Source organism: Nansenia antarctica (genome assembly GCF_963989245.1).
Source record: "Nansenia antarctica genome assembly, chromosome: 4".
NCBI classification, from domain to species: Eukaryota; Metazoa; Chordata; class Actinopteri; order Argentiniformes; family Microstomatidae; genus Nansenia; species Nansenia antarctica.
Genome location: NC_137689.1, coordinates 41295066 through 41311455, shown reverse-complemented (window position 1 = coordinate 41311455; position 16390 = coordinate 41295066). Strand labels below are relative to the sequence as shown.

The following is a 16390-nucleotide window of genomic DNA, read 5'->3' as shown; positions in this document are numbered from 1 at the left end:
CCTATCCAATCAAAGAAGATGACACACATAACAACAAACAACTATTCTACATACATGTGGGGGAGGGGTCTTGGAATGGAACATCCAATGAAATTGCGAGCACATTCTCCCATCGCTCTGTCCAGTTCAATCCAAGCTGTCCAACCAGCTAATCAAAAATTCTCCTTACAAAGGAGGTGTGAGAACAGTGGGATTTGGAGGTGGTCCGTTGCATCAATGGCCATTCCATCGTCTCCAGAGAAGCAATGAACTGTGGCTGAATGGCAGAGCATGGCTGAAGCAAAAACCTGCAGATATACACAGTGTACAAGTACCATACAACGAACTGCAGTTTAGCAACCAAAAGTGCAAGAAGTGATTATAAGAACACAACATAAATAAAACAAGAAAGGTAGTGATAGGTAACTATGCAATATACAGTATGTGCAGAGGTAGTATTGTAAACATCCGTTTTTAGAGATATATACAGTTATGGGCTATATACAGTTATGAGTTATGTACAGTTAGGTAGCTAGTACAGTGAGGTAGTTTATGTACAGTATCTAATGTGCAGAAGTTTATCAGGAGACATGTCCAATGTACAATATACAGTATGTGCAAAGGTAATAATGTAAACATCAGTAGTGCAGAGGTTATAGAGTGATCACATTAACCAGCCATCAAAGTGTTGTCATTGTCATCATCATAGTATTGTCATTTTCATGGCTAAAGCCATAGTATCCCAAGGTGGGGGGGGATACTGAGAGTCATAATCGTGTGTGTGCGTGTGCGTGTGTGTGTGTGTGTGTGTGCGCGTGTGTGTGTGTGTGTGTGTGTGGAGGGGGGGGGGGGGGGGGTAATAGTATGACTCCTGGTCTCCGGAACCAGTACTCCTTCTATGAGTGCTCAATAATGGACTCACCAGGATGCACAAACCAACACGCTGATAATTAATTTCCTTAAGGTCAGTGGTGAGAGATGACACTCTCCATTAGCTTGATTTGGTGAAGCTAGGCGGCCATCTTACATTGACCTTTCCCAGCTGTTGTCAATGCAGGCAGTGATACTTGATATTCACAGATGCTGTTCAGGTGAAGTACCTCACTCTTAAAGGTGAAGTACCTCACTCTTAAAGGTGAAGTAGTTTAGTGCTCTGCTGTCCTGTGTGGCCGCACATAAACATGCTATATGCTAGGTTTTCACATAGCAACAAATATGTGCATATTCTTGTCCTGCATGTGCATATCCTGGGTTTATAATGAGGATGTTTCTCTGCCTGTGTATAAATCCAGTCCCAGAGATCTTGTCCTACGGCTTATAGAAGCTTATGAGCTTTAACACCAAGCATTAGGTATGCTTTATGAATGGTTTAGGCTGGAATCCGAACTCACCCCCTTAAGTCAAGCTGCACACAATCTATTCAAATCTGAGTTGTTCGCATCCTAACTCTGACACAACCACATACATATATATATATACTGTATATATATATATATATATATATATATATATATATATATATACCTACACACATGTAGGAAGCATTGAACATGATCCTGTATTCTGGTGATTCAAAGTAGCCCCCTTTAGCTTACACTCTTGGCATTCTCTCAATCAGCTTGGTGTGTGTGTTTTACACATGCACCTTTACACATGCACCTTTATACATGACCTTTACACATGCACCTTTACACTTGCACCTTTATACATGCACCTTTATACATGCACCTTTACACATGCACCTTTATACATGCACCTTTACACATGCACCTTTACACATGTACCTTTACACATGCACCTTTACACATGCACCTTTACACATGCACCTTTACACATGCACCTTTACACATGCACCTTTATACATGCACCTTTATACATGCACCTTTATACATGCACCTTTATACATGCACCTTTACACATGCGCCTTTACACAATGCACCTTTACACATGCACCTTTACACATGCACCTTTACACATGCACCTTTACACATGCACCTTTATACATGACCTTTACACATGCACCTTTACACATGCACCTTTATACATGCACCTTTATACATGCACCTTTACACATGCACCTTTATACATGCACCTTTACACATGCACCTTTACACATGTACCTTTACACATGCACCTTTATACATGCACCTTTATACATGCACCTTTACACATGCACCTTTATACATGCACCTTTACACATGCACCTTTATACATGCACCTTTATACATGCACCTTTACACATGCATCTTTACACATGCACCTTTATACATGCACCTTTACACATGCACCTTTATACATGCACCTTTACACATGCACCTTTACACATGCACCTTTAAACATGCACCTTTATACATGCACCTTTACACATGCACCTTTATACATGCACCTTTACACATGCACCTTTACACAATGCACCTTTACACATGCACCTTTACACATGCACCTTTATACATGCACCTTTATACATGCACCTTTACACATGCACCTTTATACATGCACCTTTATACATGCACCTTTACACATGCACCTTTATACATGCACCTTTATACATGCACCTTTACACATGCACCTTTATACATGCACCTTTACACATGCACCTTTATACATGCACCTTTATACATGCACCTTTACACATGCACCTTTATACATGCACCTTTATACATGCACCTTTACACATGCACCTTTATACATGACCTTTACACATGACCTTTACACATGCACCTTTATACATGACCTTTACACATGCACCTTTATACATGCACCTTTACACATGCACCTTTATACATGCACCTTTATACATGCACCTTTATACATGCACCTTTACACATTTACCTTTACACATGCACCTTTATACATGCACCTTTACACATGCACCTTTATACATGCACCTTTACACATTTACCTTTATACATGCACCTTTATACATGCACCTTTATACATGCACCTTTAATTCAACACAATTTATGTTGAAACCCATCTGCAGTGAAATTCAGCTGAAATCCAATAATATAATAACATTTTTGCTCAGTTTATTATCAACAAATCTGACTTAAACCCCTCTCCACCCTCTCTAATATGAATTATTATCCTATTACTGTTACAAAAATCTCACAAAAGCTGTCTAATATTGACTGTATGTATGTTTTATTAATGCAGTATTTACACAATAGTATCTGACAGCTACTATCTATCCCATGCATACAACCTTCCCTACCCCTAACCATCTCCCCTAACCCTGCCACCCCCTCCCCCCCTGGACATGCATACAACCTCCCCTACCCCTAACCATCTCCCCTAACCCTGCCACCCCCCTCCCCCCCTGGACATGCATACAACCTCCCCTACCCCTAACCATCTCCCCTAACCCTGCCACCCCCCTCCCCCCCTGGACATGCATACAACCTTCCCTACCCCTAACCATCTCCCCTAACCCTGCCACCCCCCTCCCCCCCTGGACATGCATACAACCTCCCCTACCCCTAACCATCTCCCCTAACCCTGCCACCCCCCTCCCCCCCCTGGACATTGCTGTGTTAATTGTTCCCTGTGCCTGTTCGTCAACTCTGTGTTCTATGCGCTCAGGTTATCTGTTGCTTGTTGTTTCTGTGTTTCTGTTTTTCCCATACTGTCAGCGTCTTTGAGCCCCGGAAAAGCGCTATATAAATACAATGAATTATTATTATTATTATTATCATTATTATTATTATTATTATTATTATCTACAGCTGCTAACCTGTTTACTCTCTTGCTGTTTCTCTGTTCTGCTCCTCACCCCCGCGCCCCGTATCCCTTACTCAAGCAAGACACGCGGACCTCGTCCTCCCTCCCCAAACTGGACCTGCACGTGATCCCCGTGTGGAAGAAGGGCATCACAGGGAGGGGCGTGGTCATCACCGTTCTGGATGATGGGCTGGAGTGGAATCACACTGACATCTACCCCAACTACGTAAGCGTGTTTCCATGGCGACTGCCATCATCACAAAGGGAGAGTGTTCCCATAGCAACACCGTTGGAGACACCTTACAAGGCTCTGCATTGAAGCTCTAATTTAGAAGTCATAAGGCTGATGATGCCTAGTCTTCTCCATGTAGAGATGTTCTGGTCAGTGGTTCATTGTAGGGTGTGTGTGTGGAATCCTTGTTGTTGCTGTGTAGAATTGTCAGATGTATGTAGTTAGTGATAAAGAGGCAACATTTATGTTGGTTTATTTAAACATGTTTGATTTTATTCATTAATGTTTGAAGTAAATGCCTACTGGCATAATGTAGGTACACATCAGTTCGTTTTGGAAGGAATGCTCTTCAGTCTGGGTCGTTGGCAAATGTCTGCTGCTATCTAGAGACAACAGGAACTCTGAATGGTTCATTAAAGTCCATCTGTGGGTTGGTAGCAAACAGTCCTTTTCACCCTCAGTTGGGAGGCGTTAACAGACATGCACTACAGCTCATAGAGAGAAGGAGGCTGAGAAAGGGTGAGATAAAGAGAGAGAAAGGATGTATGACAATAAGGCGGATGGAACCACCTCCCACTGTAATTAACTGACTGTAATTAATCAAAAGGACTTAATTAACCAAGAGGCTCATCCTCACTCATCATCCTCATTATCATCCTCACTCATCAAGGTGTTCTGCTTTCATTCACATACTTTTAGGAGAGTATTTTCTCCATGACACCGAATGTCTTTTTAAATTATTTTATTTTATTTTTTTTATTAGATTTGAAGGTTTGTTAACCTAGTGAGTGAGTCAGAATCATTGTGAAATATTGACAGACCTCAAAACTTGGTTGAAATTCATAACTCTTGCATGATGAAAGTATGTATGCATGTATGGTATGTCAATTCAGTAGGGAATCAAACCCGGAAGCCCGCGGTTACACGGTCGATGCTTAACCCACTACGCCACCTAAGCGCCCCCCCATACACTTTCTCATTCATTCCTCTCGTCCCTGATCAGTGGTGTGATAGCATTCATGTCATTGACCGTGTTTCGGTGGTGTGATAGCATTCATGTCATTGACCGTGTTTCAGTAGTGTGATAGCATTGATGTCATTGAGTGTTTCAGTGGTGTGATAGCATTCATGTCATTGACCGTGTTTCAGTGGTGTGATAGCATTTATTTTATTTTATTTATTTATTTACCAGGGACAGTGCACATTAATCAACAAATCAGTTTCCACATCAATGTAAATGTGCCAGAGTTAGCTCATGAGGTAATTTCCATCTGTAGTCCCTGAGCAGGTTATTACAAAATGAATGGTGTAGTGTCATTAAAAACATCAGCAAGCACAACAAAACGACACAACAGGCAATACACTACATGACAATACAAGACACAGCAAGACAATACAAGATAAGCAGGCACAGCAAAATGATGCAACATTGCAATACAGTACAAAACGAGATAGTACACAGATACATGACAAAGTGACAAATATAATTAAAAACAGTGTTTATGAGCAGTGCTTGAAATTAGTATGATTACTCATGATCACAAATTTGGTTTAGTTTAAGCCACCCCTTAAGTTTAAGTTAGAAAGCTATTGCACTGTCTTAGATCAGTAGGAAGGGTATTCCAGTAATGGATGGCTCTGACTGAGAAGACTGTTTGCCCAAACTTACTACGTCTAAATCAGGGGTGCTCACACTTTTTGGAACCAAGATTTACTTTTCAAGTAGCCAGTGTGCCAAGATCTACCAGTCTAGTTTCAACATCGCAAACGTACATGCACGTACTACAAACACACACACACACACACACACACACACACACACACACACATACACACACACACAGTTCCCAGCCTGCATAGTAAACTCACAATACACTTTCCCTCTCTCTGTCACACAGCCACAGGAGAAGACCATCACAAACCCTCCCTCTTTGCTATTCTCGCTCACACACATTCACACACACACACACACACACACACACACACACACACACACACGCACACACACACACACACACACACACACACACACACACACACACACACACACACATTTGCCAGTCTGCATAGGGAGCCATAGCACAAACCCTCCCTCTCTCTCCCCCTCTCTCTCCCTCTCTCTCTCTCACTCTCTTACACACACATACACACACACACACACACACACACACACACACACACACTCACTTTCTCTCACTCACACACTGACAGCCAGTCTGCAGTACCATAGCCAACTACTGATCCAACAAACAGAAAAGTAAACCAGATACAAAACAGGTAGTTCCCTAGTTTGAAAGGAGGAAATAAATGCATTTCTCTACCTTAGTGGGAGACCTGGCACTGGGAGGAGGCAGCTAGTTTTTTAATAGTCAGGGCTGTAGGAGCTGGTTGCAAGGTGTCATCAGCCACTGTGGATCTGTCATCGAAAAGGCAATCTGCAGCCTCGAGAAACTTTTTTCACAATTTCGCCGTCTTTGAATGACTTCTTGTGTTTAACAAGAACGTGACTGACGCGATAAGAAGCTATCGCTGCAGCCGTACGTTTTCGCTCTTTTGCCACATTTCCCTTCTTCGAAATAGCCATCGTAGATTTGCTGATCAGACAGACGCATTTCCAATATCACATCGTGTAAAAAAGTCCTCCTCCCATTCTGGATGGAAGTTATACGTTATTGGTTTCTTACTTGGTCCAGCTTCCCCACTCATTTGTATAGCCTTTATTTAGTATTATATAGTAAATAGTAGAAATTGGAAGGCTAACTAGGTAATTAGTCTCGCCGGTATTTTGTATTTTGTAGTTGGTGCTGTTGACTGCGCATGCGTGGTGAACCGCGTGTTAGGTGTAGGTGAAAAGATCAGATCTCAGACTGGCTTACCTGTACGTCAATCAAGTGGCAAAAGCCATAGTGAGGATGGATGATAGGCGATTTTATTTTTTATTTTAATTTTTTTGCGTTTTGTTCAATGCCATGCGATCTACCCATACTACCTTTGCGATCGACCGGTCGATCACGATCGACGTATTGGGCACCCCTGGTCTAAATGGTACATCACAGTCTCCTCTAGTAGTTTTGCCCTGCTATTACTATCCTTCTGAGTTATAAACTGACTCAGTGGAGGAGGTGCAAGCCCATGTAGAACCTTAAAAATTAGGCAAGCATCTGCAAAACGTTTAAAACTAACAAAATTAAATAAATTGTACTTGTGTACTATATGGCAATGGTGGTAGCTATTGGCCTTTCGGTCAAGTGTCTTTAACGTTTTTTTGTAAAGGGACTCAAGTGGCCTCAGAGTTATTGCATTTGCTTGTGACCAGCTTGTAAAACAGTATGATATATGGGAGAAGATCATGGCAGCATGAAGAGCTTGGCTGCCTCTATTGTTAAATATGGTCGTATGTGTCTGAAATTAACCAGGTTAAATTTGACAGTATTTATCACTTTTTTAACGTGCTTTTTGAATGTTAGGTTTGAATCTAGAATGATTCCGAGGTATTTGAACTCTGAGACCACATTGAGCTTTATTCCCTTAACAAAAACATCGGGTTGGTGAGTCACTATAGGTTTACATGATAAAAACATACAGGCAGTTTTACTTGTATTGAGGTGTAGGCATGAATGTTCTAACCAGTCAGATACATGGACCATGGCTGCAGTTCATTTGTGTGCAGCTTGTTGTTTGTTCTTAGCATGAATATAAAGGACTGTGTCATCAGCATACATTTGTATGCTGATGACCGATGGAAAGATTGAGGGCAGGTCATTGATATACAGGCAAAAAAAAATAGGGCCCAGTATTGATCCTTGAGGGACACCGATGTTACAGGTAAGGTAAGATGACTGAGTGTTTCCAATGCGCACACATTGCGGCCTGTTTGTTAAATAGGAATGTATCCATTTAATGGCATCAGTAGAAAAATTAAAAAGTGATAGTTTTGACAGAAGTACATCATGATTTACAGTATCAAAAGCCTTTTTAAGTCCAAGAAGACTGCACCTACCACACCACCTCCATCAAGTTTTGCTTTTACATTTTCAAGAAAATAGCAGTTGGCTGTGGTTATTGCGAAAGGGTGCATTGGGTGCAGAGGGAAATGGACCATGTTTAGGTGTTCAGTCAGCTGCCCATTTCTCGGCCACCTTTGAAACCACCGGTAAAATACTGATGGGTCTGTAGATTCCCACAGTTGTTTGGTCGCCGGACTGAAATGGGTGTCACAGAAGCCATCTTCCAGGAGCTTGGGAAAGTCCCTTGTTGGATTGATAAATTAATTACAGTAAGTGGGTGATGGGGCAGACAAAGGCCTCCTTATAAGACTTCAAAAAGGTAGTATCTAAACCATAAATATCCTTTGCTTTTGAGTTTCTTAGTGAACTAATGATGTCTACCACTACTGACTCAGAGATTTCTCTTATTCTAAAAATGGGTTTGTCATGATTGATGGGGGTGCACACTATGGTTCTGGAGGAGAAGCTTTGGCCAGCTCCTCGACTGAGTTTATAAAAAAATTGTTAAAGGTGCTTTGTGCATTAAAGGTGCATGTCATTGACCGTGTTTCAATGGTGTGATTCGCACAAAGTCGATACGCTCGCTTGAGGTGGTTTTTGCCTTATGTGAATCACCTCTGACTCACATCAAGTTTTATGGAAACAGGTTCATTAGAATAAACTCTGACCTAGCTTATTATTCGCTCCAACCAAGTTAATGGAAACGCTCCACATTTCATGATTCGCATTTCGAAATTCGCAAATTGACCGCTGCCATAGTATTTATTCGTCATTTTAAGACAGTGGTTCAAATCCCTCTTCTGACACACTTTTTACTGCATTTTGTTGTCTGAATCTAATCTAAAATCTCATCTAAAAAGGTATGTAGGCTTTACAATGATGGTGCAGGCTAATTTACAAGAACTGACACGATTACAATGGTGTTTGAAGCCTTTCTGAGTAGTAAATTATGATCTTCTAACTGGACCCAGGATTTGGCATAGATTCTTTTTTCTTATGATTACTGATGGATAGATGATTCACTTAGACAGGTATATATATATTGTAAATCGATTTGCATGAAGGCTTCGGTTAAATGTAAAAAAATACAAATAAAAATACATTAAATTAAATCGAGCTTTTTTAATATACTTTTGTATTTATCTATCTATCTATCTATCTATCACACTTTAAAAAATATCAAGTTATCTATCACACAATCAAACTATCTATCTATCGATCGATCACACTTTCAAAATATCAAATTATCTATCTATCACACAGTCAAACTATCTATCTATCTATCTCGTAAAAAGTGGGAACTAATATTTCCTAAAAGACTTGAGGAACTGTCGTTCGGGATGTAGTTTCCGCCTGTGAGACATTTTGACGCACGCATTACCTAAACCAGCCTGTAAGTCTGCTCGCGACCAGAATTACTGAGAAGGATTGGTTGCATAGCAACCAAGCAGCAAATTATTTGAGCCACATTGATGGAACCGAACGCAAGCTTAAATTAGCGCCCGGATCTGATTTAAACCTGGATCAGAGTTAATCGCGCTTCTAGGAATACCCTCCAGGTCCAGCCACCTGTTAGCCTAGCAAGTCTGTTCTGCTATAGCAAACTCCTGTACAACAACATACAGTATTTTGACATTTCAATAACAATTGTTGTTTTCATCAAAGTGTGTTGTACTCTATGTAAACGCTTGCCTGTAGAACTGAATGATGATTTTCTTGATCTATTTTTCTCCTCCCCAGGATGCAGCGGCCAGCTATGATTTCAATGACAACGACCCTGACCCGTTTCCCAGATATGACTCCACCAATGAGAACAAGTAAGTCAGCCACCTACCTGAGAAGGGACATCTAAGGCATTGCTCTGTTTCTTGGCATGTACACATGTTGCTTGTAAGGTTCCCAATTTGCGAAGCAAATTCCTATATGTGTAATGCATAGTGGCAATAAACGTTATCTCAATCTCAATCTCAATCTCTACCTATATTGTAGTGTTAACAGTAATTATATTGTAGTATTAACAGTAACTGTAGTGTTAACAGTACCTATATTGTAGTATTAACAGTACCTATATTGGAGTGTTAACAGTAACTATATTGTAGTGTTAACAGTACCTATATTGTAGTGTTAACAGTAACTATATTGTAGTGTTAACAGTACCTATATTGTAGTGTTAACAGTAATTATATTGTAGTGTTAACAGTAACTATATTGTAGTGTTAACAGTAACTATATTGTACAGTGTTAACAGTACCTATATTGTAGTGTTAACAGTAACTATATTGTACAGTGTTAACAGTAACTTTATTGTACAGTGTTAACAGTAACTATATTGTAGCGTTAACAGTAACTTTATTGTACAGTGTTAACAGTAACTATATTGTAGTGTTAACAGTAACTATATTGTAGTGTTAACAGTAACTATATTGTACAGTGTTAACAGTAACTATATTGTACAGTGTTAACAGTAACTATATTGTAGTGTTAACAGTAACTATATTGTAGTGTTAACAGTACCTATATTGTAGTGTTAACAGTAACTATATTGTAGTGTTAACAGTACCTATATTGTAGTGTTAACAGTAACTATATTGTACAGTGTTAACAGTAACTATATTGTAGTGTTAACAGTAACTATATTGTACAGTGTTAACAGTAACTATATTGTAGTGTTAACAGTAACTATATTGTACAGTGTTAACAGTACCTATATTGTAGTGTTAACAGTAACTATATTGTACAGTGTTAACAGTACCTATATTGTAGTGTTAACAGTAACTATATTGTACAGTGTTAACAGTAACTATATTGTAGTGTTAACAGTAACTATATTGTACAGTGTTAACAGTAACTATATTGTACAGTGTTAACAGTAACTATATTGTAGTGTTAACAGTACCTATATTGTAGTGTTAACAGTAACTATATTGTAGTGTTAACAGTACCTATATTGTAGTGTTAACAGTAACTATATTGTACAGTGTTAACAGTAACTATATTGTAGTGTTAACAGTAACTATATTGTAGTGTTAACAGTAACTTTATTGTACAGTGTTAACAGTAACTATATTGTAGTGTTAACAGTAACTTTATTGTATAGTGTAACCAGGGAGTAGCTAAAGGACTGTAGAATTTTAGGAAGGGCTGGTTATCTAACTAACTCTGAGCTAAATCGGCAGTGTAGGAGGATAGAGGCAGGGGGCGCCAGCAACCCTTTAGACTAGCATATCACAGTTATATATATATCATATATTATAATACAAGCTATAACTCAGTTAATCACACTATAAGACAATACTTAAACCCAATACTAGATTTGCTGTTAAACTAAACAATACAGACAACTAACACACAGCAATGTATCAAATATAAACAAACACATTTATTTATACAAATTATATATACATCCCAATATACTCCCTCCCCGCCGGCCACACACACACTCACTCACTCACTCACAGTACCTGGCCTGAAAAGGCTTAGAGTCCCGGACTGAGAATGAGCGCGTTGAGGCCTGGTTGGAGCTCGTATGTGATTCGAGGAAGGCAACAGATAAGGGGGGGGAGTGACGTTGCAATTTGAAGGGAAAGGGGCGTCTTCGTAGCAAACGACGAGGTGTGAATGGCTCAGGTCCGGTGGTCCACGGTCAGCTCCGGTGGTGTTAGCGGTCGGTCGCAATCCACCTCGGAGGCGACGGCTTTGTTTGGCCTTGGTCTCGCTATGCGCCAACGTTAGCAGCCGGCGGCTAGCAAGGCTGGCTAACGGTGACACAGCTAAACTGGGCTAGCGCTGTTAACTCACCAAACTCCGAACTCCCGCGGCGATGCGGGTAGCCAGTGATCCACTATTAACAGTCGATGCTAAAGGCAGGTCTCCTAGACAGCATCACACAGCACACCGCAATGAGTTCACCCTGACGAGGCTGAATTCAGCTATGCTTGGTCGACTCCGTGACCGACAGGAGCAACCTCTCATTCATCTTCACTCTAACGCACAGACCACCTCCGTAGCTATATATACCAACCGGACATACATCAAGTCACGTACGCCAATCAAAACCACGCCCACTAATCTGGCGCTTGCACAATACTGAACAAATCTAAGACAGAACTTATACAATTACAATAACAATACATACACCTTCATGAAAACGTACATGAATAGTATGGAAAATAATTAAGGAAATAACAGGGGCAAAATAGGGCTGATTTGGGGAAACTAACTGGCTCTAAATTGTGGGCCTTCATAACAGCCGCCCCATGAAACCCTCGGTTTCATTTAACTATGGAAGGCACACTGGCTAGGCTGCTCTAGCAGCGTGAGGTATGAGGTGATAGTGTCCTTTGTAATTTGAGGGAGCTCAATCAGGCGTGCCACAGGTCGGGTGTAAGTGCGACCACCAACGTCCACGATGGCCGTCCGCACCCTTCCATCCGGACCCGGCAGGACCTTGGTCACTCTGCCTGTCTGCCAGGCGGCGCGTGGAAGGGACTGGTCGATCACCAGTACCACGGCACCTTCGGACAAGTTGTCTCTCTCCCTCGTCCACTTCTGCCTGACTTGCAGGGTCGGCAGGTAGTGCAGTATGAACTGCCTCCAAAACTGGTCCGCGAGCACCTGGCTGTGCCTCCACCATCTTCTTCCGGTGAGCTCTGCAGGGTCGTAGACTACCTGAGGCAGTGCAGAGTCTCGCCGCCCCATCAGCAAGAAGTTGGGCGTAATGGGATCCAGATCTGCTACATCACTGGAGGTATAGCCTAGGGGCCGGGAGTTCAAGATGCCCTCAATCTCTGCTAGTACAGTCTCGAGCACCTCATCGGTAGGCACCTTCTGTCCGAGAATGGTACGTAGGACGTTCTTTACTGAGCGAATCTCCCGCTCCCAGGCTCCCCCGAAGTGTGGAGCATTTGGGGGGTTGAACTCAAACTTCACTTGCTGGGAGGCGAGTCTGTCACGGGCCTCCTCAGTCATCGCAGCGTAGCTCGCCCTCAGCTCGGCCTCACCACCGACGAAGTTGGTGCCTCTGTCCGACCGGAGGGTCTTAGGGGTCCCTCGCCTGGAGGTGAACCTCTTGAAGGACATGAGGAAGCTGTCGCTTGTGAGCTGGTGCAGAACTTCAAGGTGCATTGCTCTCGTCGTCAGGCACGTGTAGATGATGCCCCACCGCTTTTCGGAGGCTCGCCGGTTTCGGACTAGGAGTGGCCCGAAACAGTCGACCCCAGTAGAGTGGAACGGAGCCTGTCTCAGTCGCAGCCGGTCCTCGGGCAGATCGGACATCATGGGCTGCGGCGGCGTGGCTCGCCACCTCTGGCAGTCCGAGCAGGACCTTTGATATCTCCGTACCGCCTCCCGTCCATGGAGTATCCAGAATCTCCGTCGTACCTCCGCGAAGACACGCTCTCCACCCGCGTGCTGCACTTTGTCATCATGGTGCTTGATGACCAATCTGGTGACCTGATGCTTAGTGGGAAGCACGATGGGATGCTTCGTGTCTAGGTCTAGATCTTGAGCGCGGCGCAGTCTGCCACCCACGCGAATGAGAACACCGTCGAGCTCTGGAGCTAAGCCGCGGAGTCTACTGTCCGAGGGGATCGGCTTCCCTTTCTCGAGACACTCCAGCTCTCGGGAGAAGGCATCCTGTTGGGCACTCTGCAGCACCAGGAGCTCCGCCGCGGTGTAATCTTCGGCGCTGAGCGTAGTATCTAGGGGTAGACCGGCCTTGGAGCAGAACATCCTCTTCTGCAGCTCTTCGAGCGTCTCACACTCCTCTCCCGGAGTAGTCTCAGGGTCTACGACCTGGGTGGCTCCGCAGAACAACGTCTTACGCAGCTCTTTGTCCTCTCTGTCTTCTGCTAACGCCGGCGTGGCTGGCCACTCTGACTCCCGCTCCTGTAGGAAGTCTGGTCCCGTGTGATACAGGTGGGGCTCAGCCAGATCCTGGAGAGTTGCCCCTCTCGTGATGACGTCAGCAGGGTTCCTCTTGGTGTCTACATAACGCCAGCAGTTCACCTCAGTCAACTCCAGAATCTCTGCAACTCGGGTGCCCACGAACACCTTATACCGACATGAGCTGGACTTCAACCACTGGAGGACGGTAGTTGAGTCTGACCACATGGTGACGCTCATCAGAGGTAGCTGGAGCTCGTCGAGCAGGAACCTTCCCAGTTGCGCGCCGTTCAGGGCAGCACACAGCTCCAGTCTTGGGATGGACTGTTGCTTTTTTGGCGCCACTCGGGAACGTGCCAGGACAAACGAGACGTGGACTTCACCTCCAAGCTCTGCCGCTCTGACGTATGCCACGGAGCCGTACGCCATCTCCGAGGCGTCGCAGAATACATGTAGCGTGATGACACTCCTCTCTAGGTCCGTGGAGGGAGGGAAGTAGCTCCGCTGCAGCTTGATGTGCTGGAGAGTGGGAAGTTCCTGCTCCCAGGCCTTCCACTTCTCTTCTAGGTGACGAGGCAGAGGATCGTCCCATCCTCGTTCTTGGGCCCACAGCTCCCGGACAAGCACCTTGGCCATCGTCGTGAAGGGAGCGATATATCCCAGTGGGTCGTACTGGCTCGCTAGAGTGCTGTATATCGTTCTCATCGTGACGCGTTGGGGCTTGGCAGGCTTATTGCGATAGCGTAGAGTGTCGGTCTGGAACTGCCAGATAAGTCCGAGCGTCATCTCCTGAGCATCATCTGGTGAGTGAGAGACCCAAGCCTCGCTGCTGGTCGAGGTGGCCTCCTCCGGGAGGTCTCTGATGACTTGCGGGTCGTTGCTGGCCCACTGGCAGATCTCAAATCCACCCTCCTGGAGATGAGCACGCAGGTCCTGGACTAGCTGGCGGGCTTCCGTGGCTGTCTTCGAACTGTGGAGGCAGTTGTCCACGTAAAAGCTCTTATGGACGGCGTCAAACACTCCAGGAGGTGCCGTCTCCTGCGCGGCGTGAGTCTGTAGCGCATAGGTGGCGCAACAGGGGCTGCAGGTTGTCCCGAAGGGTAGCACCTCCCACTGGTAGATAGAGGGGTCGGGGTCGCTCGGGTCCTCTCTCCAGAGAAACCTCATGAGTGGCTTGTCTTCCTCCAACATCCTGACCTGGTGAAACATTCGCTTAATGTCACCACTGACTGCGATCGGCTGCTGACGGAATCGCACCAGAACTCCCAAGAGGGCTGGGGTCAAGGTTGGACCAGGGAGAAGATAGTGGTTGAGGTTGAGCTTCCCCACCTGGTAGCTACAGTTGAAGACCACTCGGTTCTTCCCGTTGTGGTGAACATTGTGGTGCGGGAGGTACCAAGACTCGGCACTCTGGTTCGCCTCGGCTGGCTCAAGCTTCTTCACCAGACCGGACTCCGTCAGTTTCTTCATCTCCGTTCTGTAAGAAGCAGCAAGGACCTCGTCCTTCCTCATACGCTTCTCAGTGCTGGTCAGACACTGTAGGACGGTTCGAGGGGATACTCGAAACTCTGGCATGGGTTCTCTTCGGAGTAGTGGTGTGACGTATCTCTTCACGCCCTGGACTTCGATACGCACTGTCTTTGCTTTAAGGAGGTCTATGGCGTAGACGTCCTCCTTTGACCGTACGTAGAGCTTCTCATTCTTGTAGGGCGCAACGTCTAGCGTCCACAGCTTCTGGACGTTGTCTAGTAGCGCCGCATTCATGGAGTCCACACTGGTGTGAAGGCAGTTGATGGTCTGCACTTCTTCGGTTCGGACATGGAGGGATGACGTAGCTCTCCCGTCTCTATCTCTCCACTCGGTAGCGCCTTGGAGGGCCCACCCAAGCGCAGTCTTAACAGCCATCGGGCAGCCTCGTGGTCCTCTCAGCGGAGGACGGAGCGACACGATCAGTGCAGCGTTGTCCGAGCCGATGAGAAGGGTTGGCTCCGCTCCTTCTATCGGATGTAGGTCTACTCGCCGTAGGTGGGAATATCTTGCGCGTAATCTCTCCAGGGGGTAGTCGTAGCGGGAGAGCGCTAGCTGGTCTGCGGTGAAGACATTCTGAAGCCGATATCTGTCCGACGGCCGCCCCGCCGGGGAGATAGAGAAGTTGATTCTCGCCCCGGTGACCTCTTTAAGGTCGCGACGTATCGTGCGCAGAGTCAGCTTCTCCTCAGTCCCTTGGAGCCCCAACTGGCGCACTGCCTCCTGGAGAAGGATGGTCCGTTCCGACCCGTCGTCTAGAACGGCGTACGTGTCGTACACAGCGTTGTTGTGGTGAAGTCGGACCTTCACCACCTTCAGTAGGACCTTGGAGCCGCTGCTCTGGGTTGGGTCTAGATAGTAGACAGGTGTTTCCTCTTCCGGTGCGCTACCGGACCTAGGGCTTCTGGTGCCCTCCGTGGACCTGGCGAGGGAGACCTCGTGTAGGATGTTGAGGTGGACCTCCTCACAGCGGTTGCACTTTCTCCTCAAGGTGCAGTTCTTAGCCAGATGGTCGCGCCCACAGTTCCAGCACCTCTTGTTC

At 44.9% G+C, this 16390-nt stretch overlaps 1 protein-coding gene across 1 annotated transcript in view; it reads left to right on the top strand.

Annotated features, from left to right (window-relative positions):
* Positions 1-16390, top strand: part of pcsk1 (proprotein convertase subtilisin/kexin type 1) — a gene marked incomplete at both ends in the record, with an annotated part of 48623 nt that overhangs the window by 8120 nt on the left and 24113 nt on the right. Inside the window, 2 exons of the mRNA XM_080529359.1 lie at positions 3779-3925; positions 9679-9755. Coding sequence (XP_080385485.1) covers positions 3779-3925; positions 9679-9755 — 224 coding nt within the window. The remainder of the gene's footprint in view (positions 1-3778; positions 3926-9678; positions 9756-16390) is intronic.